This window comes from Apodemus sylvaticus, chromosome 2 (assembly GCF_947179515.1).
Source record: "Apodemus sylvaticus chromosome 2, mApoSyl1.1, whole genome shotgun sequence".
NCBI classification, from domain to species: domain Eukaryota; kingdom Metazoa; phylum Chordata; class Mammalia; order Rodentia; family Muridae; genus Apodemus; species Apodemus sylvaticus.
Genome location: NC_067473.1, coordinates 61273857 through 61297834, shown reverse-complemented (window position 1 = coordinate 61297834; position 23978 = coordinate 61273857). Strand labels below are relative to the sequence as shown.

At 44.1% G+C, this 23978-nt stretch overlaps 1 protein-coding gene across 3 annotated transcripts in view; it reads left to right on the top strand.

The window, feature by feature from the left end:
- Dgki (diacylglycerol kinase iota) overlaps nucleotides 1–23978 on the top strand; it is a 453557-nt gene that overhangs the window by 186321 nt on the left and 243258 nt on the right. For all 3 annotated transcript variants that reach the window (XM_052173449.1, XM_052173448.1, XM_052173450.1), the window contains exons 4-5: nucleotides 14414–14488; nucleotides 15769–15825. In XM_052173449.1, coding sequence (XP_052029409.1) covers nucleotides 14414–14488; nucleotides 15769–15825 — 132 coding nt within the window. The remainder of the gene's footprint in view (nucleotides 1–14413; nucleotides 14489–15768; nucleotides 15826–23978) is intronic.

The window sequence follows — 23978 nt, the reverse complement described above, 5'->3', positions numbered from 1 at the left end:
TTGAGAGATGTACCAGTGTACAAGTATGAAGATAAAAACTTAGGGGGCAGTTTGTTACTATGTCATTTAGAAAAATAATAATACTAGGACCAATGACTTAGCCAGTCACCATTTTCCCCGAGTTAGTGGCACCAGTCACGGGTTCTGCTTAGATGGTGATTAACACAGAGATCCACAACCAGTCAACGTGCAGAGAATAGGAGACTGTGGGGTGCTCGGCTCTAAAGGGAGCATCTATATCACATCCCTTCCTACCCAAGCTCAGAGAGCACTGCACAGGGAGAGGATAGGTCTCCTTAGCAGAATGGTATTTGTTGGACATAGCAACTCAGTGAGGTCACAGTGGCTGAGGCCCCATGAACATGACTCATACAAGATCAAGCCAACCAAACTCTCAGCATGGATAAGGGGAGGGGCTCATGAAGCCCTATGGTCTTAGGAAGCTGCTTCTTTGAGGGAAGAAAGGATTAGGAGACCCTTTGGCAGCTGTTGGCAAGTGATGGCTGCTTGGGGGAGATAGAGTTCATTTTCCTCAGAGATGTGGTCTTGGAGAGGCTGCCAGGCTCCAGCAGATGCTCCTATACCATACCCTTACATTCCATGCTAAGTGGACTTCGATGGTATGCTTTTGTTTTTTAAGAAATCACATGAAATTTGGAGTGATAGAGTATTGGAGAGATAGAGGAGGAAGTGAAAGGAAGGGAATTGGGGTGGATTTGATTCAAACACATCATATATGTAGATATTAAATAAAATAATAAAAAAATACTCTTCTTGTTCCGACACTCCATTTTGTTATATTTTTTGCATCTGCTGTTACTGAAACGTGTTACCTGCCTCTGAGGTTGTTTCTGTGTGTGTATGTGGGGGAGGAATTCATGTATGTGCTTGGGCGCAATTGCATGTATGGAGGCCTAAGGTCAACACTGGGTGTCTTCTTCTATTGCTCTTCTAGAATCCACCATAACTTTGAGATAGAGTGTCCTATCGAGCTGACACTTGCCATTGTCTATACTGGCTGACCAGTGGGATCCCAGGATCAGCTTGTCTCCTGGGAGGTTCTGGAGAGAGACATACAGGACTACACTTGGCTTTCCTGTAGGTTCTGGAGAACATAATTCAGAACCTCAGGATTGTACTGAAATCACCTTACCCACTGAGCTTTCTTCCTGGTCTCTTATTTCTGTTTTATAGAAACAATTTACTATTGTTGCTCCTGCCTCTTAGGATGGAAATTATTTTAAAACATAAAGAAATGGAAAAGCGTGCCTTGGTATCTTCATTTAAGAGGAGGAGGAGGAGGGTGGGTGAACGGAATGACCTAGCTCGGAGATCTCCAGGCTCTGTGTAATACCTGCTATTGTTTTCATCTTCTTTAAGCTTGAATTTCACATCTGGATGGTACACATCACATACGACTGGTTTCTTATTTTCCCCTTAATAAGATAGTATACACAGCTTTATGTTAAAGCCATGAATAGTACATAAGGAGAGTCACTGTAGTCATTCCTCCTTGTATGGTATAGTTCAAAGACATTGTGCCCCCAAACATACCCACAGTAGTAGTCACTATAAGTAGTGTGTACATGGTAAAGTGACAGAGCCCCTCCAGAGTCATGTCTTTTGACTCAGCTCCTTCTCTAGTCTACCCTCCTTTCTGTCATGTTTAAACAAACATCTGTCCCTTCACTCGTGTGTGTCCCCACTGCTAGACCATGACCTCCATTTTGCTGGGGATTTTGTTAATTTGGTATTCTTGGCTCTCCAGCACTGAGAACAAGTGCCTTCACTGCATAGGTGCCCAGCAAGCTCCCAGTGAAAGAATGGGTGAGTTTAGTGGTGTGATTGTTGAGGGACATGCACACACAGACACTGGTCACTAGGTCAGCTTTCTGACATTTAAATGTCACCACAGGTACAAGCTGCCATGTCTGAATTCCTGCCTTATTTTCAAGTCTCTTGAGAGAGAGATTTTTACAATCACTGCTGACTTGTTGGTCAGTGCTCTGCCTACCAACACCCATTTTACATAATTTTCTTAGGAATTATGGATGGCTTTGCATCATTGTCTTACAGGTGGTCCCAGTATAGTTGCTAAAATAAATCAGCCAATTTTATCAGATTGTGTATATTTGTCCTTATCTTTCTTGATCAATTGACCCCTGAAAAAGAAAATAAATATCAATATCTAACAAAGTGGCAGGCAGTGGGCTTACTACTGCCTAGTCCTTACCTAGTCCTTCTTGAGTCAATTACCTATTCCCACTGCTATTCTAAAGTGAGTGAAAGAGGGCTGCATTTATAGTGTGCCTACTGCATACATCATATGACCAGGCTTCTGATAAGCCTCTGAGGTTGTGGTGTCCTCATTCAAACCAGTATAAGTAGCTTCGTGTATCGAGGAGTAGTATTGCCAGTTGGTAGTATAGTGTGATGTAGCCCATGACTTTGATATTTATCTTTTGGGGCTAGATTGGGTAGAAGAGCCTGCCTTTATTATGTCACTAATAGTTTGGAATGTGGGAAGTAGCAGTTCAGGGGTAGCTTCTTTGCCACAACTCAACATGGTTTCTTCTTTCTTTCCTTCTTTTCTTTCTTTCCTTCCTCCTTCCCTCCCTCCTTCCTTCCTTCCCTTCCCTCCCTCCCTCCGTTTCTCCCTCTCTTTCTTCCCTTCCCTTCCCTTCCCTCCCCCCTCCCCTCCCCTCCCCCCCTCCCCTCCCCTCCCCCTCCCTTCCCCTCCCCCCTCCTCTCCCCTCCCCTCCCCCTCCCCTCCTCTCCCCTCCCCTCCCCTAAGATTGTGTATCCCTAGCTGTCCTAAACCTCACTCTGTAGACTAGGCTGGCCTTGAATGTAGAGATCTGAGTGACTCTGCTTCCCAAGTGCTGGGTTTAAAGCCATTCATCACTACCACCTGGACTGACATGTTTCTGATTTTTGTTTTTCTTCAGTATACGTGGAAATGTATATTAAAGACAATACCTCTAAATAGGGGTTGGAAACATTTACCTATGAACTTAATAAAATAATTCTATTTCTACAAAGTAAGCTGATAACTGTGTAACAAGGAAAATGGCATAAATGATGCTTTATATATTCAAGGATTGTAGATTAAGTTATATATTTTTTAGTTGGTATTAAACTGTCTGATGTGTCCATGACCTACTACTCTGGAAAGTGAGAAAGCCATTGAGATGACCTCAGGAAATCATTTCCCATTTACTTCTCAACCTTATGACTTCTTTAATACATGTAGCCATCATCAATTATATCTGTGTGCTTAAATTAGTGCGCGCGCGCGCGTGTGTGTGTGTGTGTGTGTGTGTGTGTGTGTGTGTGTATGAGTGTGTGTGTGAATGAATGGTTTGCAGCCTCTGTCAGTCCTACTTATTGGTGTCTGCAAATTGTAATCAATATATATGCATATATATGTATGTAAAGACAATTTTACATGGCAGCTTTGTTCTGTAATATAAATCAAGCTTTCAGTAGAGCATACAGCTCTGACATAGAAGAGTCACAGAGCAGTGGTGACAGCAAACGTTTGCCTATGATTAAGTTTTTTAATTAGTGAGTGTTCGTTGATGCGTAGAGAAGCAAATATGGAAAAAGAAAGAAAAGACCAACAGATCTGAGGCTGTAAGGGAGACAAGAGCAACGCCACCCAGAGACGATCAGTAACCGTGGCCATGGAATTGGGGAGGACAAGAGGTAGGCAGAGGAAATACAAATCTCAGTGCAACGCTGGGGATTGCTGAGTCACGGGGCTGAAATCCTTTACCTTGTGACACAGCTGTGCAAGAGGGGTGAGAAGGACAGATACCTAGGACCATCCAGTGAAGGGGAACAGAAGGCCACATCTAGCATCTTCATCTCCATCTCAGATCCATCCGTGTGACAGCTCATGGTGGTTACAGGGTTACAGGGCCACCCCCCACACTCCTCACAGGGCACATGCACAGGTCTCCATTTATTTGCATGTCTCAATAACTAGATCTAATTTTTAGGTAGCGTGACAAAGGGGGCAGCGGTGTGCAGTAGTCACTCAACTGCATTCCACAATAAGGAGTTCTGGCATTCATGTGGTAGCTTTCTAGTAAAGTCCCTCAGGGAAGCCTCATACTACAGTCTTGTCTTGTTTAATGTTCAGAATATTGTCTGAAAAAAAAGAGTCATTAGGCCAGTTCATTATTGCATAAACACCAAAGAATGTGCATATGCAAACATGTGGAATAGGTTTCTGCACATTATAGTACAACACATGGTGTATATAGGAGGTCTGTTAATGGTGAAAATATTCTTCACTCTGTGAACATACTAAAAATATTAAATATGCTAGCATAAATCAATTTCAAAGCATGAGAAATGCATGCAGTATAGGAACAAACTGTTGAGCTACGTATTCATGTTTCTCCATCCCAAAGAAGAACCCTCCACTGTTCTGGTGGTAGCTTCTCCTGGTATGGAGGAAGACAGGATTGGATGCTGCTCTTTCTAAGCTACCATCAGGCATCTGGTCCTTACCAAATTGCTTTCTGGGTGAGGCCCTGTTTGTTACTTACAAAACGGAAGAAAAGTACCCCCTATCTATACAGCCAGTTAGCTCACCAACCCATCACCTCCATTGGCATTCTCTTCAAAGATCTTGTTTTCTTTTCAGTTGAGGACTGAGCTATACTGGCTGCTACAGGAGCAATGTACTTTTTATTTGTGTCCAAACAATGTCAGGGAGGTGCTTTTCTTCATTCTCTCTGTGTGGCTCTTAGGAGGCTGTGCAATTTGCCCTTCTGTGCATCAGCTCAGGTAGGAGTCCTGGCTTAGCTCAAGATTTCTGAGGCTACTCAGCAGACATGCCTCTGGGAACAGAAGCACTTCACAGGCAGAATGCTTTGGCTGATGTTCCTCGGAACAAAACACAGGGCTGAACGTGCGTATTAAATGGATTCTATTATAGTACTCCAAGGCACTTCAACCAGAGCCCAGGAGGAAACTGTTAAATGTGCAGTCAACCAGTTGTACTGCATAGCAGAGCTGACCAGGGTGTGGTCTGAGGCCATTGTGGACTACAGATTGTTCTATTGAGAAACAGGGTCAAAGTGTGAGAGGTTAGAGCCATCCTTGGCAGAGACTTGGGGTCAACTGGAAAGAGTTGTTCTCGAGAAGTCACTATTGTGGTTTGGGTCCAACATTTCCTCCTGAAGCTTGTTTTAAAGATTTCAACTCCCAGTGTGTGGCTGTATCGGAGGCCGTACAACCTTTTGGAGATAGTTCTAATGGAAGGAGGGTGAGTCTCTGGAGACTTGCCTCTGAACAGTCCTAGTCCTTCGTGTCTCCTTCTATTTCCCAGCAGCCAGCTTTGCCACATGTAACTGTGATAATATACTGTGGTCCAAAGCAGCAAGGCCAAAGGCCTGAAGACTGAAAAGTCTGAAATCACAGGTCAAGAGAAACCTTCTTGTATATTAAGTTGATTATCTCAGGTATTTTGTCACAGTGTCAGAGCTCACCAATTCGGTCATTCTTGCTCCCTGCTTTGCCTTTCTCTTCAATTCCTCTCACTCTAGATCAGCTCCTTGATGCAGTCCTGGTGGCTTATTCTCATGAAGATATAAAGGCAACATCTTAACTATAATCTAATGACCCCATAGAGCCTGGTCTGCCATTGATGCTTGGACTCCTTGCCAGTGAATGTGCTCTGATACCCAAAGCTGGTACCCTGGCCACTCCTCAAGCATCCCTATGTCCTTGTGCCTCTGAGCTTCTCTTTCCATTTGTCCTTCCCCACAACTGCTCCATCCCTTCCCCCACCTCACACCTAGCCACCAAATCTTGCCTCTGATAACACATGGAAATGGTCACCTGTGATCCCAGACAACCCTGTGCCCAGCACAATACTAAAATTGGTTTAGTAGACAACAGTGCCTCTTAAATAGCAAGATTTGAGGTCTTCTCCAACTGGAATGCATTGAAGTTTCCAAATGTCTATCTCTTAAGGCTGGAATCAAGACTTCACTGTCTTTTTTGGATCATTCTCACAGAATCATCATCCTCTGAGCCCCCCTTCTCTCTTCTGTGTGACTGTTTTATTATCTGAACCATATTCTATGACATTATATCTCAAGTTCTTCAATATATTAGCAGTTTTCCCCAGAGAATGGAGGTTCCCTTCTCTTTATAGCTTGCATAGTCCTTTCACTATGGTATGTACACGAGTTATGGTGATCTGTTTGGAAAAGTTGGTACTCAATGGGCTGTTACAGCCACATGGGGAATTTACTTCTGTAGGATACATCAGACCATCGTGGTCACCAATAACTGGCACAGAGGGATTTAGAAACATCTTTATATATTAATACATAGCCTGAGGGATTTGGTGCACATGTCTGATTCTCCACCTCCTATCCAGTTGTCCATGCTGCCCGTTCTCCTAGATATTCTGAGGTATTTTGGGGATCATTTAGCGTCTATGATATTTGTTAGAGCTGTCTCTGTGGGATATTACCTTCATAGCCTCCTACCAGAGGACACTGCCCAATATGGTTGCTGTTCACAGGGATGATGGATGAAGGCCTCTTGTTTAGGATGGGCAATATGACTCAGGATGAGTGCTGGCAACTTCCAACTTAGTGCCAGTCTCCTGCAATCAAACTTCTAGGGCAACTTGAGTTGCTACATGAGTCACAGACTTGTGGGGACAGGTGCTCCTTTGTCATGAGGTCCTGTTGTCACACAACGACTTGGTGATGGCCTGGGCTCCTCTCATAAGAGTGTGCCGGAATTACAGCCTGTGCTGCAATGATACCCTCCTGGCTTTTCGAAAATGTTCTGTATTGTGTTAGTACAAAAGAAGAGACACTACAAAGGATGGTGGAGGTTCAGCTTGGGCTCTGAAGCCACAGAATTGGGACTCTTAGATAATGTCAGTCCTCATTTTTCCCAATGCTGATTTGCAGATTGCATTCCAGGCTCCCCAGTGAAGCAGGACCTGCCAAGGATGCTTGTCATTTCTTCTCATTAGACTTTAAAATAAATTTTAAAAAATCTTGTGTTCATTTACCTTGAATTATACAGTAACAAAGTTCTGTTCACATTGCACAGAGATGCTGGTTTCCCCTAAAAGATACCACAGTTCCGACATTCTAAAGGCTTTATTAATCCCCCTTTAAACCTCAGTCCAAAGAGGAAAAGAGGATCATGCCAGCCTTGTGGGCTTCAGGGTCTGCTGGGTGGGGCGCGGGAACCCCTTTAGCTGCTTGGCTGTTTCTTCTTTGTTTGGTTCCTGGTGGTCTCTCACTTTCTGGTCCAGGGGGACCAGGCATCTGGTAGGCAAGTCACCCGAAATACCCCTTTACACCCCTTTTGTCTTCTCCCCCTCCCCACCAACCTCTCTCTCTCTTAGGCCAGGCCCAGTAGATCTTGACAGCAGTCTAAATACCTCTCCCAGCTCCTGACACTACAGCTTCCTGTCTGGAGCCTGTTCCCTGGCCCAGCACCTCTTTCTCACTGAAGCCTCTCCACATCCTCACAAGCAAGGATCAGGAGAAGTAGCTATTTCGGCGTTATATACCTGTTCAGGTGTCCTGGGAACCACCAGAGGAGGCTGGGGACCGGATGCCCAGGTCCTGCTGAGGTGGGGGAAGAGTTGCCGTGGGGGTTTGTGGTGGAGAGGGGCAAGGGCAGTGAGTAAGTTCTTAAGACTTCAGTCAGCCTCGAGTCAGTGTGCAGTGTGCAGCCCAGCACGCTCCACTATTGAGGAGAAATAAGGCGTGGTGTCTGCCTTACTGGGAAGTGGGCTGCTGGTCTCGTGACACTTCATGAGTTCAAACTTAGATTGTCCAGAATTGTAAACATCTTATTTCAGTTATCTTGGACAGGAAGAAGGTGTAATCCATTCACAAACCCTAAGCCCATCAAACAGAGTCACCAAATCCCCAAGCCGTCTTTCTTTACTTCCCGTTTTGTTTCCGTTCACCCTTCCTCTCTTCTTTTCAGCTGTTTTGTGTTCCCACCCTTCCCTTCCGTCCCTTTCCCTCTCCATTCTTACTCTCCTGTCCCCATTTTCTTACCTCTGCCCCCTTCCTTCCTTCCTTCCTTCCTTCCTTCCTTCCTTCCTTCCTTCCTTCCTTCCTTCCTTCCTTCCTTCCTTCCTTCCTTCCTTCCCTCCTCTCTCTTTCTACAAAACTCTATGAACTACCAGGTGATATTCATTGTAACTTACTAGAAATCCTATCTCTTACTCTAAGGAAGGAAAAATCACCTTCCTTTGGGTGCTATATATAGAAAAGAGGGTTATAACCAAGAGCCATGGTTAGGTGGGGTAGGGTTGCATGCAAACCCTCTGCGAGACAGTGGTGCACATGCACCAGTGTCTAAGTATGAGAACGCTGCATCTGTGCTCCAGAGTCTGGTTATGAGAAAGTGCATCCAAGCACCAGTGTCTGCTTCTGATCCTTCTGTCCCTGGAAGTCCCAGCTGCAGGGGTTCGTGCAGTTTTATTCCTGACTTGACAAGAGCTGCAGTTTGGTGAGTAGTTGTGCCTACATTGAGTGGCAACAGAGCTTGCCTCGTGGGAACGAACAGAGCAGAGTGCCAAGCCAGCACTCGTCCTGTGTCTTCTCTCTGGTCAGTAGTCGTGCCCCCACCCTGTCCTAAAGCACCGCGTCTTAGCTAAGTGCTGATACACTTTGTGCTGATACACTTTGCTTTCCTCAGACCAAAGTGAGATACACCGGGCTCTAAACTAAACAATTGCTCTCCTACTTATGTTACCATTGTTATAGTAGCTAGGACACCTGCCCCTGCCCCACTTGTAGGTGCTTATTTAGAATACCAACGAGGGTGGAAATGGGACCTTTGTTAAGGGCAATGATGTTTAGTGCAGGTAAGTCCAGAGAGCTTTTAAATTCACCGATGAACACAAATCAATACATCCTTTATAATTTTAGTTCTTAAAATGTGTTTAGTGTCCAGACAGACTTTAGTTTTTAAATCATGTTTTTATGCTATGTTCTGTGAGCAATGAGTACCTATATAAAAAGTAACAACTGTTTACATGCTGTGTTAATTATTTATACTTGATCCAATTGATCATTTCTCAGAGTGAAAGAAACATTGGCTTCGATTAAGATTTTTTTTTTGCTGGGGAAATGTCAATGTGTTTGGCATGCATCTAGATTCCAATAGGCTAGGTACTCCTTCTATATTTCCTGTTATATTGGTAATTATGTGTCTAGATTCTAATATGCCATGTACCCTCACTGCATTTCCTGTCCTATTCATAATTACATGTTGCCGTGATAAACATGCCTGACAGAAATAAGGGAGGAAAGCTTTCAAAACGTACTTGGTCTGTCAGTGAAGTGGCTCAGTCTTTGGTGGCAGGCATCTCTGTTGGTGGCTTGTTTACACAGTGGTTGCCCTGGAGGTGGAAAGAGCAAATGGGAGCCAGAGGTGGACTCAAAGGCCTGACCTCGTGACTCAGTTCTACCAGCCGCACCCCACCCAGTGAAAGCCCCACAGCCTTAGGAGTAGCGCCATAAACTGTATGCCGAGAGGTCAGCATAGGCGCTGAGGAGCACGGCTCAGGAACTATGTTCCTGTGTTCTGTTTCGAGCAGCGTCTGCCCACACACTTGGCCTTCAGCTGCAGCAAATGGTTTAAACAATTCCCACACCAACCTCCCGACACATTGTCCTGTGGCTGGACCTGAAGTATTCTGCCTAAGGCTCGCATGTTGCATGCATTTCAGGCTGCTTTTGAGAAGGAGCTGGATTCTGTATGATGGTGCTTGCTGAACGGACTGAGAGCAGTTAGGGCCCGGCTGGAGGCAGCAGATTTCAGGGGTCGTGCCTTTACAAGGTAGATTCTGTTTCCTCTTCTCTCTCTCTCTTTCTGCTTCTGAGCTGCAGTGAGCTGAACAGCTGTCCTCCAGCGAGCCTCTCCGCCATGATGCTCTGCTCAAAAACTGGGACCGTGGAGAGCCCTGAAGCCGTGAACCAACATAAAATATTCCTCCTTTAAACTATTTCTCTCTTGGGTATTTGTCTGGAAAAGTCTAACACACAAACCAAAGAAGTCACCAGCTAGCATGTCAGATTCACTGAAACAGCTACTACCAAAGAAGGAAATAAAATCATGTTCTTTGTATTTACTAATGTGGAAAAGACCTTGGGCAGTCATTGAGAACTTACCTAGCTTTGGATATGACTATTGTATGATGCAGGGTCCTCTAGAGGAACAAAGACAATAGTGTGTGTGTGTGTGTGTGTGTGTTACCGAACTGGCTTATGTGGTAGAGGCTGGGCAGCCTAACGTTGGTTGCCTGTATTCTGTACTCAATAGCTGCACAGTCTACAGTGCAGAGACTATCTGGAGAGCCCCAGTGTTGTCTCTAGAAGGTCAAAGAAGCAGGAATCTGAAGTCAAAAGAGAATGGTGGAAGGAGCTCAGGGTAGGTTTATTCAGGAAGAAGAAGATGCAGGAAGGCAGGTGGGAGGAAGGTCGGGCAACCCTGCTTTTGCCCCAGTCTGCCCAAGCAAGGTGCTGCCCACTGTTGATCCTACATCTGTTCATCCTGTCTGTAAGGATTCTCACAGACACACCCAAAGGTGCATCTCCCGGGCTTATTCCAAATCCCATTAAGATGATAATGAAGAGCAAGCCCCAGGCCTGCAAACATCAGTTACCTGACTTTCCAGAATGAATGCTGCTTAGCAGCTGTCACTGAAGAAGCTGGGCCTGAGCAGTGGTTGGCAGGGATGAGGCCAGAGGGCAAGGCAAAGGGGCTGATCTTCCTAGTCTGGTAAAGTATGCATTGGTCAGGAATGGGAGTCCTGGTCCCAAAGCATAGTGTAAGAAGATCGTTATTATTTATATAAAATCCACTTTAGGACTATAGCACTTTATTTCATGTGTTTTCCTCCATAGACTTTCATGCTTGGATCCATGGAGATGAAGGATGTTAGTGTATGTCCATAGCCCAGAACACTGAGGATCTGTATTAACCCTGTGCTTCTTGCACACTTGTGAGCCAGGATCCCCCCGTTCTAGAAATGATTTTGACGCAACATTCTGACCTGACAGTCAAGGAGAGGAGGAGGTGTGTATTCCGGTTTCACTGTGCACGACTTTCAGGACCCACCTAGTGTTTTTCTTTCTCTCCACCATACATTGCTGGAGAATTAGGGGTTTCTTTGTATGGCTCTTAGACTCATTAATAAAAGAATTTAGAAATGGAATTGGAAGAAAGCCAGAGGATGATTTTATTGGGATTTGTGAGAATGAACAACAGGACAAGCAGGCTATAAACCTGACGACTGTCCCGAGGAGGGAGGCAGAGAAGAGGGAGAGAGAAAATCATACCGTTCGGGTCCAAGAAAACCAGCCTGTTTGACAATGGAGGTCAACAAGTGGTTACAAGGTGGAAGGAACGTGGGACTTTAGAAAAAGCAATTGTAGAGCATCAGGGGCAGCATATTTATGCCTCTGAACAGAGAGTAAAGAAAAAGTTATAGTTTTAGAGTGCAGGAAAGGCCACAGACTAAGTGGTGCCTCATGTGGTAAGCAGCTGTGTAGGAGGAGGGGCTTCTGAGAGGTATAGTATCTCATTAAAGGGATAATTATTCCTCCCACAGCTCCTTAACACGTCTTCAGATGAATCTGTTTTCCTGAGAGGTAGACTCATGGCCACGTGATTGACAGGCCCAGCTGGAGTAACTCTTAGCAGAGGAGACAAGAATATTCAGTCTTCCCTACTCCAAACAGACCAGAAAGTCATGTCACCACCAAGAATCAGCAGATTTGGTTCTTTTGACCATGAGATTCTAGCTTTCACTTAAGAAGCCTTAACCAAGCTTCTGATTTTTTTTCAGGCTTGCCTTAGAAGCTGAGGAGGCACAGTAATGTTTCTTGGGTTCAAGGCAGATAATGAAGAAGGAGTGCAAACTCAACAACTCAGGACCCTGATAATTTCCTGTCATACACAGTGCCTTCTTAGAATTCTTGGTACTCCATAGACTAAATAAGAGGACCCTAAACCCAAGAGTAGGGAGTTAGGGCTCACTGATGAGGATGTTTTTGATGATGCTTTCCAGACACAGTGATGCTGGAAATCCCTTCTAAATGTTTGCCCATTTTGAGCAGCATTGCCTGGCATGTGTGTGCTGAAATCTGTTAGCGATGGTGTAGATGGTGGGACAGAACAATTATCAATTCCAGTTTCCTTAACTTCATGGTAACTCTCATTTGCTACATGACGGCAAATGTCACATGCACTTTCTGTGGGTGGGGCTCCTGCAGAGATCTGACCAGGACACGGATAGGAAAGAGGAGAGCAGTGGCTATTTGTGTATGAGCATTCCAGTTCTGAAAATTTGCAGTCAAATTGTATTATTGCTGCTGCTGTTTTACGACTGCTGCTATGGCTGTGACTCTTCCGTTTCATGTTCTTCCTCTCACGGTTGTGTGCATTCTTCCTCTTCCTCCCCTTCCTCCTCCTCCTCCTCCTCCCTTGCTCTCCTTCTGTTTTTTGGATGTAGAGGAAGGCACTTGGAGCAATACCCTTAGGGTCTGAGTTTTCCTTATCTTTGTTGTTTGAAAATATAGTTGATTGTCAAACATACTTATTGTTCATTGTTCTATGTCATGTTAGGAAGACCAAAGCGGGGGGGGGGGGGGGGTGTCACACATTAAGAGCTCACAAACACATAAGGGTCATTGCTGCCGTGTTCTGTGCATTAGAGTGGTAGCTGGTGCTTACCATGTGAGGCATCACTCAGTTATCAATAGTGTTCACAGAAACTGATGTCCAGGGTTGGATGATGGGTCCATAGAAGATATAAAAGGTGACGGTTTCTTTCCTTCTGCCTCCCAGCATCCCCAGGGCCATCTGTCCCTCCAGAGCCCTGTCTACACAGCAGTGTTATATAAGCTCCTCACCTGTCTGCTCCACTGGGCTCCACTGTCCTTCCTCAGGGAAGCCAGCCTTCAGTCACAGGTGGCCAGCAGTCTACACAGACACCTTACAAAGGCACAAGCACTCCCAGCCTTTCCCATCTGGGCTTTTTCGTAATCTCTTGTTATTATGAGTTTTTGTGCTCAAAATATGTTTGGTGTTCTCAGATAATATTTAGTTTATTAAATGTATATGTATGTGTATGTGAATGTATATGCATATGTTATGTATATGTTATGTATATGATGTATATGTAGATATACAGTGCTAGTCTCAAAACATCTGTGTCTTAACATGAAAAAATGACAAGTAACCCATTAAATGATTTGTTGGTTATGCGATTCCAGTTCATCACCAGGGGGAAGGAAGCACTCTGGTTTGAAGAAGAGTCTGTTGAAGAAAGTAAATGTTTGCAGTATTTAGAAATTTAAGATCCTTACACACCTTACGCTGCATTTGCTGCCGTGCTGGTTACTACCACCCAACAGAATTCTCCAGGCAGTCAGCTTTTCCTCAGGCCTGTCTCGTAGAGGCCTATGCACATGCCGAGGCGATGCTGGCAGGAGTGACATTAGGAGCCCACGCAGTCACGTCTACCTGTAGCGTGCTGGAGTTATCAATCGTTGGAGATAAGATAGACCTCAGAAAGCTTTGCACTGTGAATTTAAACAAGTGCCCAAAATCAAGGCTAAACATGATGGCACTTGGGAGCCAGACACTTTGGGTGTGCTGTGTCCTAATTGGGCGACCATGGACTGGTCCCTGGCTGCATGTGGGTTCTCTCACCTGTGGAGCCGGGATAGATGAGGGCTATTCCTACCTGCGTCATCAGACTGTAAAGGCTGCGTGAATGGCCATCTGTGGGGTGCCCATTAGGGCAGAGAGCAAGACATGTATTCTCACTAGTGGTCCATGCTGCCCCGTGTTGCTAGTGGTTTGTTGTTTCCTGGGTGTGAGCCCCGACTTGTAATCTCGCTCCTGAAGGTTGGGGTAGAAACCCAACTAGCACAGAATAGATTTGTGCCTAGAACAGAAGCTCAAGGCGACCAGCCATTGAGATGCAACCTCTGAGGATAAGGACGGAATGCTTGATTTGTATATAAGGCATAAGAATCCTGACTCTGTCCCTCAAGAATGAAGTTGGAATGTAAATAAACGTGTGAAAAAAGTTTGAAAACTTGAGGACAGCGCTTTCATTGTTCAGGTGAAACGCTTAAAACTGGTGCAACAGAATATGAACCTTGGTTTATGCTATAAGCCCTCTTTTTTGGGGAAGAAGCCTGTCTAGACCACTGCTGGTATGCCGGTGGGTAGTTACCCTGACATGTTTAGGGGTTCACAATTTGCTTAGTAACAGAAGCATTTAAAACTTTGCTTAGTTTAAGGAGTCTCGTGTTCATTCCAGGGAAGTCTCCAGAACAGCTTGCTAACACTTCTCTCCTGTATTTTGAATTGAATGTTGTAGAAATCCGCTCTCAGGAGGAAGTGTGCTGTCTGCAAAATCGTGGTCCACACAGCCTGCATTGAGCAACTAGAGAAGGTAAGGGAGCGCCACCTGCTGTCCAGCGTGTTGACTTCGGTTACTTCAGGAAGTCTGGTGTCAATGTCTAGTCTAACTTTTTTAAAAACAAGAACAAAAATTGTGAGCTCAGTATGACTACCAGAATAACAACAAAAAGACAATATATAAAGGTCATCAATCGTCTTGTTTTCCTGGGTTTAATTTGTCATTATGTTGCATTGAACTTTGGGGAAACTTGGCATGCACCAATTCTCTCTCCTTCCACAAGATGTTTTCTTTAAAGAAAAAAATTACAATAAGCTTTTTAAGATTGTAGCTTCCATATGTTTCTCTCTGTGAGTTCACATCTTCCTAAAGTAGCTCTAAGGGAGAGCGAGCCAAGCCTGCAGAAAGCAGCCCCCAGACTCTGCTGCAGACCTCATGGGCAGCGCTTTTTGCTGGTGCAGCATGAAATGTGTGACTGAGCGGGGAGCAGCATCCCAAGGGTGGTGTCTTGTCTCCAGCAGTGGATTCTGAATAGTCTATTCATTTAGCATCTGGGGGAAGGGAGGAGTTCTCTCAGGAAGCTGCCCGCCACTCTCATTTACAATTCTTCCTCTGCGTCCAGGCGAGACGCTGAGTGGTATCTGTATTCTTGTGCTGCCCCTGGCAATGGCAGTGGGACCGTTTTAGCTTCGTACAACATTTGCTTGGCTTCCCCCGCACCTCCGGCTGCTGTCAACGTACATCGCACGGCCACGCCTGACACTAGGACTACATTTCTCTCTTCTCCACTCTACTTCACTTTATATAGGAGCGAAAGAGGCCACAAGGACCCCTCCCATCCACAAAGCAAGGCAGCGCTGGGTTCTTTTATAGGGAAAGTCTGTGCATGTGTTTGAATGGTTATCACAGCAGTTAGGACTTCTCAGGTTTACATTTTCTACTTGAAAAAAACAAAACAAAACAAAAAACTCAACTCACCTGGATAGCTCCAGGTGCCACGTTGTATCTTTGATCTCCATTTTCCAGATTCATGGGCTAAGAACTTTTTTTTGTTTGTTTGTTTAAAGTTAGATTTCATCGACGAGAATGCTGGAGCGTAGACTGGAGGTGTAAAATTGCTCTGCGTCTCTGTGGGTCATCTAGTGAGATGCTTCAGGACAGTAGGAGCAGATCAGAACAGATTCCCTATTCTTTGCGGCCTTGGTTTTACAGCCTTGGTGTCTACCACTATTGGTGGCTTTTTTGGTCTTAGGTAGTTCTGTTCAACCTGATGCTCGCCATTAACCTAACATACTTTTCTTTTCAAATGGCAGATTAATTTCAGATGTAAGCCAACATTTCGGGAAGGAGGCTCCAGATCGCCAAGAGAAGTGAGTTTTGTGGGTTGTTTCAGAGAGCACCTTGAACTCCCATAGGTACACCGAATCTTCCAGGGATTCACCTAGGATTGACAAATGAGGTCTGTCTCCCTTCATTATACAGCAGCTTTTTCTTAGTGTATCAATAAACAGAGAGTCTCCAACACCCTTCAGCATACTGCACTTTATCCTGTCAGTGGGGTGTGTTTGGGAGCCAGAGTCTTAATGCATGAAACGGAAAAGTGGGGTTGGGGGAATGGTGGAACTCAAGGTGGAAGAAAACCAAATCCTCCCCCCAGGGGTTTGTCTGATTTCTCTTCTGGCGTGGGTTCAAGCTGTTCTGGGGTGAGGGGCAGCACAGTTGTTGGTTAGTCTGTGCTGGAGTTGTGCTGCTGGTTTCAGAGCCAGCCTTAGTGCTGTGAACCCAGAGCACCTTACTCTTTCTGCCTCTACTACTATTCTCATTTGTGAAATAATGTACGGTTGGGAGGAAGTTAGGCTCAGTACTCAGAGTCACCTTTCTTTGGGTTGTGAGGACAGACTCTAATGGAGAACAGTCTGTTGGGTAATGGGAGTGTGAGGGGAGGAGCTAGCATGGAGGTAAGACTGCTTTCTTTGCTTCTATGTGAAGGAGACAGCTACAAAATTCAGAGAAAGTGAGAAGAATCATAACCCCTCCCCCAGTATTGTTCTAGACAGTTTAGAACTAGAACCTGAATTGTACTTTCTAGTCCACAAAACAAATGCTTTCAAGCTACAGGATCCATTCTCCTTAGAAGACAGCGTGCCTGGCGCTGTTCACTGTCTCCCAAACATTGTCAGCGTACATTTGCTCTTCTGGAAAGACTCAGTGAAACAGTATTTGGCAAAACCAGAACGGGGAAGTGAGAAGGGGTGGGTGGGAGGACAGGGGAAGAGAAGGGGACTTACGGGACTTTCGGGGAGTGGGGGGGCTAGAAAAGGGAAATCATTTGAAATGTAAATAAATTATATCGAATAAAAAAAAGAAAAAAAAGAGGGGCAAAAAAAAAAGAATAAGAATTCATTTGAAATGTAAATAAAAAAATATATCGATTAAAAAAAAAGAATAAGAATTCCTGCTTAACTTGCTCCTTTTGCTTTATCTACATTGCCAGTGAGATGAGTTTTGGTTCCATTTATAGATTTTAACCCCTGGAAACCTTCCCAGCCAGTGTACTCCTCAAATCAGCCCCGTGTAATGGGGGGGGGGGGGAGAAGGTGGAGGAGGAGGGAGAGAGGGAGGGAGGAAAGGAGAGAGAGAGAGAAAGAAGGAGGAGAAGGAGGACAAGGAGAAGGAGGAGGAGGGGGAGAGGGGAGGAGAAGGAGAAGGAGAAGGAGGGAAACAGGGAGGGAGGGAAGGAGAGAGAGAGTTGGTCAGATAAAGGGCTTCCTGGGAGATGTGGGCACTGACTGAATCTTTCAGGTCTTTTCTAGGGCAAAGGGTGAGAGGTAAGATACAGGGTGACAGCCATTTAGACAGAACAGGAGCAGCACACAAGCCCATGTGAGAGATCTTAGTAAGATGGGTGCCTTGGAGAAGACTAGACAACGGCATAGTCCTTGGAGGCCAGGCTGGAAGTCATCTGGGATTTGCAGGGGCACACTGCACTATCTAAGTAGAATATATTATGCTTTGTACAGTGTGGAGGGAACATCAGTAGTTCAGGGTTGATACTACTGGGGACATAGAGACAATTTGAGCAGCTCTTGCCATAGAGGTTAAGAAATCATTGTGTCTGAGCTGAGAGAAACAGGCTTGGGTGAGATGAGTTTGCAGGTGTAAAATTGGTAGGAATTAGTGAAGGATGGATTTGGGTGTGAGGGGAGTTATTCTTACAGTAAATCAAGCTTCCGTTGAGCAAAACTGATTCTTGCTTGGAAGGAGGTGATTTGAGGATGAGTCTGATTTGAAGATGCATTTTTGAAGTGGTCACAGCATGCTTGATCACATTGTGAACTCCAAGATTGTGGACTGGTTGTGGTGTGTCTCAGCCCCAGCACAAACCTTTTATCCAAGAGTTTTCTGTTTATTGTAAACAGGTTATTGTGTGACTCAGCCCTAGCACACAGCTTTAATCCAAAGATCTTATTGTAAATAGATTAAATAAAGGCCAGATAGGTCAAGAGGCAGAGCAAGCAACCAGTTGACAGGGAAAGAATGTAAGAAAACCCAGGAAAGAGAAAGGAGGGTTTTGAATTGAAGGATATTTAAGACTGTCAAGGAGGGGAGGAGAGGCTTTTTCCTGCTGGGACAACAGTTGAGTAGGAAAGTCAGCTGGGTACTTTCTGCTAGCAGGTTTTCACACCAGCACCTGGCTCCTGAGTCTTCATTGGTAAAATTGAGTGACTGTGATTTTTGTTTTTAAAACAACAAGAAGTGATGAGTTTAGTTGCAGAAGCATCAGTTTTGAGATCTCCCATTTGCCCCAGATAGATTTGTCTGGTAGATACCTGTATGGGAATCTGAGTGTGGACCTTACCAGAACAATGGTCAGCACACACTGAGTAGTACTATGAGACTGGAAAAATGGAAGGAGTAAAGGTAGCAATGTATGAGAGCAGAGAGGGTCACAACAGTTTGAACACAGTGAAGAAAGAAAGACATTGTAGAGGCCAGACAATATGGTGAACACTTGCGGCATCAGGTACTCAGGAGATTGAGGAAGGATTCCCGGAGTCTAGGACTGTGAGGCTGGTCTGGACAGTATATGAGATGATGTCTTAAAAACCTTAAAAGGGGGGGGAGGATAGTAACGTTTTATGATAATGAAAATAAGAGGGTTGAGAAACAGCAGGGGAGGGGGCATGGGAGGGGTGGGAGGTGGCAGTATTGGGAGAGGAGAATGTCACCCTCTCATCAGTTGGCATCTCCCACTGTTGGTCCCATGTGGCAGCAACAGGTGGGGGAAGAGTAGAAAGTGGCCTTGTTGACCTGTCTTTGGTGACCCCTGCTGAGGGGCAGTGCTGGCTGTAAGGTCACTCAGGGGCAGCCCTAAAGAAGATGCTTAGGGGAGGGGAGTTGTGTTGATGAGTTGGAGGTACTGAATTTCCGACCTATGGATGTATATACATCTGCCTTTGGTTTCCATCCTTTCTCTCTGCGTCTTTCGCTCTGACTCTCTCTGTGTTACAACCTTATGTAAACTGTCTCTATTGCAAGTCTCCAAAAGGTTTCCATTGCTTGTAAGGTTTCTTTCTCTTGCAAACTGGACCTTCATTGAGAGTCTTGCCAAGGTCTTGGTCTCTATTACTTTTCTGTCTCATCTTGAGTATTCCCACCAGCAAAAGAGTGGTGTTGTAGTTCCCAGCTGAGAGAAAAGAGAAACACTACACTTCTTATCTACCAAGGTGTATTCCACCCCGCTGGTGTTCAGTCCTGTATTCATGGCTAAGTTTCTGGAAACCGGGATCTGCATGGGTTATTTTTAGTATGTCATCTTCTAGCACATTCACTCACTCTTGTCTAGTCTCTCTTCAGTCCATTTTCTGAAACTGCGTCTGTCAATGTTGCTAATAATTATATAAAATCCAATAAATAGGCACTTTTCTATGCTTGTCCCATCTCACAGAAATGCTCAGAACATTCACGCAATCCATCTCCTTCAGGGCTGCCTCTCTGACATCAGGGGCTCTTTCATCTCTTTTGGACCTTTTCCTTCCCTTGGTCATCCCAGCTGGCCTTCAGTGCCCCTCCCCCAGCCTCTACATCTCTGCTGGGCCCCCCTGGGCTTAGGATTGTCTGCATTCTTTGGCCTCTGCCCACTGCCATTAGGAAAGCTGACAGCTCCTGCCTTAGTATTTATTTCCAGTTTGTATTTCTTGAGATTCCACTTGACACGTCCATTTAACATATCATGGTCATCTGAATATAATAGATCAAGACCCAAACGATTATGGCCATAACCACCCCCATCTGTTTTCACCTTATAAAAATAAGCTGTCCAGTTGCAAACACTGGGTGAGGCTCATATTGATCCTTGCTCTCCAGTCCTTTCAACCTCGAATTCATTTGTCAGTTCAGTCAGTTTTATTTATAAATGTATTTCAGACCTATCCGTTTGCTTTCATAGCTGCCGTCAAACACTTTGACTAAGATATGGATGTTTTCCACCATGGCCACTGCCGCACTTCTTCATGATCTTTCAGTTACTTCTCCAACTTACTGAGGATTTAAGGGGTATGGTCCCTTAAAAACACAACACAACACAACACAACCTAAAATTAGACCAGGACCTTTTCCACAGATTTCTGTAGCATCCAGGGCATGAAAGATCTGTGTAGTATGACCACACATATGTCTCAGCCCTTTCTAGCTGCTAAACAGACATTCTGCAAGTGTCAGAGGCATGTGACAAGGTATCCCCATTCTTGACTACTATTTAGTATTCTATGGCAATATTTAAGATATCTTAGCCTCTTCTTAAAACATTTTTAACTTAAATGTCATATCCTCAGAGGTTGTCTTAGTCAGTCCTTGGTGCTACAACCAAATACCATAGACTGTTTCATTATCAATAAAGAGACTGTTGTTTTGGTTTGTTTTAAACAATTTAGTGGCTGGGAAGTCTAAGATCTGAGTGTCAGCATGGTGTGCTGATGAGAACACCCTTGCAGGATTCAGAATGCAGCCTTTTAATGTCCTTATATGGAGGGAGGAAACAAAGGGTCCCTGGGGTCCCCATTACAAGCTGCTAATCGTGTTGATGAGGCTCATCTTCCTGACCACCACATGAATATTTTGGAGTAACCCATTGTAGTAACTTCATTGTTGACCCCTCTGAAAACCGAGCTTATCCATTTTTGCTAAATACCTTGTCCTGTTCATTCAGGTCATGCTGTGTGCCCTAATTATTTATTCCCATCACCATTGGCTTGTCCGATAGTGTTTCTCTCCATTAGTGCGGACCTTAGGAATTACTCAAAGAATTTGTCCCCAAATCATTATGCCAGAACATAGAGGGATCGAGCCATCCATGAGTACGTGCCACCTGGATGTATTTGTAAGAAGGTTCACTTCTTGCAAATTTTCAGTCAGCACTCTTGGTTTATGAAGGCCATCTAAAGATGAGGCTTTTGAGCACAGCTCACTCGGATTTCTTAATTAAGGGACTTTAAGTTGGTCACTCAATGTAAATGAAAGAATATTCTCTTCAGAATTGATTTGACCTGGCCTCAAATCCACCTCTCCTTTTCCCCTACAGAGTCTGGAGGCTCACAATTGCTGGTCACTGAACCCAACCTTTGTCAGGCAGCTTTTTAATGAGTATTTGTTGGACTCTCAGGCCCTGCCTTTAAGAGCTCAGTTATCTTGGTCATAATCTGTAGGGATTGGATTATGATTCTTAAGACTATTTTTCAGGCACTAAGTGAATAATATTTTGAATTGAATTGGCTGTTTGCAAGGAACTGAATAATTGTGTTATGCATTTCTGCTCTTCATACTGATTAGGAACTATGAAATACTGTATCAATGATGTTTTAATACTGTAAGTAGTAGCTTTTTCCTTGCTCAGTACTCAAAGTGGTATATAAATAATTCCGAAACTGTGATAGACAATAAACATATATTATTTTAGAAGCCTTAGTTGGCTTTCTCAATAACAATGTATCAACACCTACATGTGCAAGTAAGGCTCTCAAATCAAATACCAATTCATCGATGGAAGATAAAGGAGTCCTGGTCAAAAGAACACAGTGTGAAAATCTAATTTTAGCCCAACAATTCAGGAGCTCTGTGTAGTCATCTAAAGAAAAAAGTGTGAGGAATCTGATTTCAGTCTAATAATTCAGGAGAAATGAATAAGTCAGAAGAAAATGGTGTGAAAATTGGAAGTCCAAGGGAAAAAGGGTTAGAGACCAATAGTGAGTTGATGGTAATGGCTTCTCTTTTTCCTTATTGATGAAGACAGTTGAGGGTCTTCTTTCTCCCAAGTGATAACCATATGGCTTAATTGTCAAATAAATAAGGTTTAGGACTCTATTCGATTCAGTAAACATTTATTGACTATTTACTTAGTTTCAATGATACTTAAGCCACAGCATAAATTTGTATTAAGCTTAAGAACAACTCTAAGCAAAAGGATGTGTGGCATCTCAAATCATATAGATAAAGCTGGCAGCTTCTCCTATAGCTGCGATTTTTTATCAGTTATTTATCTGTGCCTTTGCTTCCTGTTCGCTATCTGATCTCAGGAAGGGAAATCTTAATGATATCTAAAGGTACAGTCATATAAAGTCCCAAAAATATTTCCTGTAAAGTCTTTTAATTTCATAACTGGACTGAACTTCGGCATGCCCTAAGTCTGCTTGTCAAATGGTCTGTGTTGTGGTACAGATGATCAAGTTTCCCACCTCGTTTCTAAGTCCCTGTTGATTTGCAGAAATTATTGGTTTAATCTTTTGAATGGAGCTGTCACTAGCTAAATGATCCCATGAGTCAGTTGTGATTTCTCATAGATAATTGCATCCAGTTCTCCCAACATTTCTCTTCTTGATAGTCACTGAGTGATTTGTAATCTCTCCAGGTAAAGGATTTGTCTTCACATCAATGATAGTGTTCATTTCCCTTCAGTTCTTGCTAAAGTAACAGCTATTATGCTAAATATTTTTATCCTTTTAATTATTATTTGACATTTTAATATATTCAGCATTTCCTCTGCTGTCACTGCAGATGTTTATCAGAGTTTCATGAGGAAGTAGTGAATCTAATCTTTCAGAGAAAAGAGGCAAAGGCCCTGATGGACGAGAGCCTGCTCCCGGCCACTGAAAGTGGGGATTTCCCTTCTATTCTTACATTTTACGTGGCCCCTCTCTGTAGAGGTCTTATATTTTATTAAGTAATATCAGATCTTTGGAGGAGGTCCCCTGTGTACTGAATTGGGGAGAGACCGGTCCTTCCTAATCAGTGTTCATAATCAGGTACTGATCTGCAGAGAGGGCAGATGGCTCAGCATCAGCATCGCCCACCACATGGGTAGGATGACCTTTACTCCAGGTCATATAGATTTCCTCTGAGTGGATGAGATAAAGACCAGCAACTCGATGCATTGTTGCAGTTGCTGTTTTGATCATGGTCCATGTAGGCGTTGAAGCATAGTCATCTGGCTTTACCTGCACAGTCTTTTGAAGTTCTTCACGGAGAACAAATAGTATCACTCAGGTCACCTGATGAGCACTCACTGGAAGAGCATCCCCATACTAGGCAACTCAGACAATTCCATTCTACTGTTTACTAATGAGGAGGTAGACATGGTTTCCAGGGCTGAAGGAGGTGTGGCAGCAGTTGCTATGACAGCAGAGGAGGAGGCAGGGAGATGTGAGGACACTAAGCTACAGTTTACTGATGCACATTGAGACATTTTCCTATTCTGGCAGCTCTGGGATTTTCCTGGCCCATCCCTATGGAGAAGTGTCTCTATCCATTATCACCCTCATGAAGACGAAACAATTACTACGCATAAAATATTATTAAAGGTGTGAAGGACTACTTAGTAAGGGTGAGCTGTTCTTATTAGTTTCTTCCTGAGGACAATATAAAATTGTGTCTTTTTTTTCCTGAATGGCAGCAGTGGGAAAAACAAGATGGAAATAAAATTGATTCCGGGATCATTCTGTTTCTATAGCTAACTATCATCAAAAGACCATTTTCCCTCCAGGGGTCCTATTCTATTTTACTTTAAATTGATTTGACATTATTAAGAGAAATATCAGTGACATTTCAGTATTTAAAATGCTAATATTTGTTGGAGGTCTTCTTATCACCTGTAATTTCATGCCATGACACAACCAATCAACCTCCCTCCCTCCCTCCCTCTTTCCCTCCCTCCCTCCCTTCCTCCCTCCTTCCTCCCTCCCTCCCTCCCCCCAGTGATCTATTTTCTCCCATCCAAGTATTAACCAGACCCAGCCCTGCTTGGCTTCCACTATTAGGTATATTCAAGATGGTGTGGCTCTGGGCTGATCTGCTTTCTTTGTCTGTCCCTACTTAGAACAATGCCTAAACTATACAATAGGCAATTTGTTGGCAACATACTTTAAGGGTATTGTTAAAGGCAGAATATGGTCTGTGGCTAAATTGTGTGTCATGCTATTATCATGGAAGGAAGGGCAAGAGTTAAGAAGAAGGAAGCACTTGAGGTTATTAG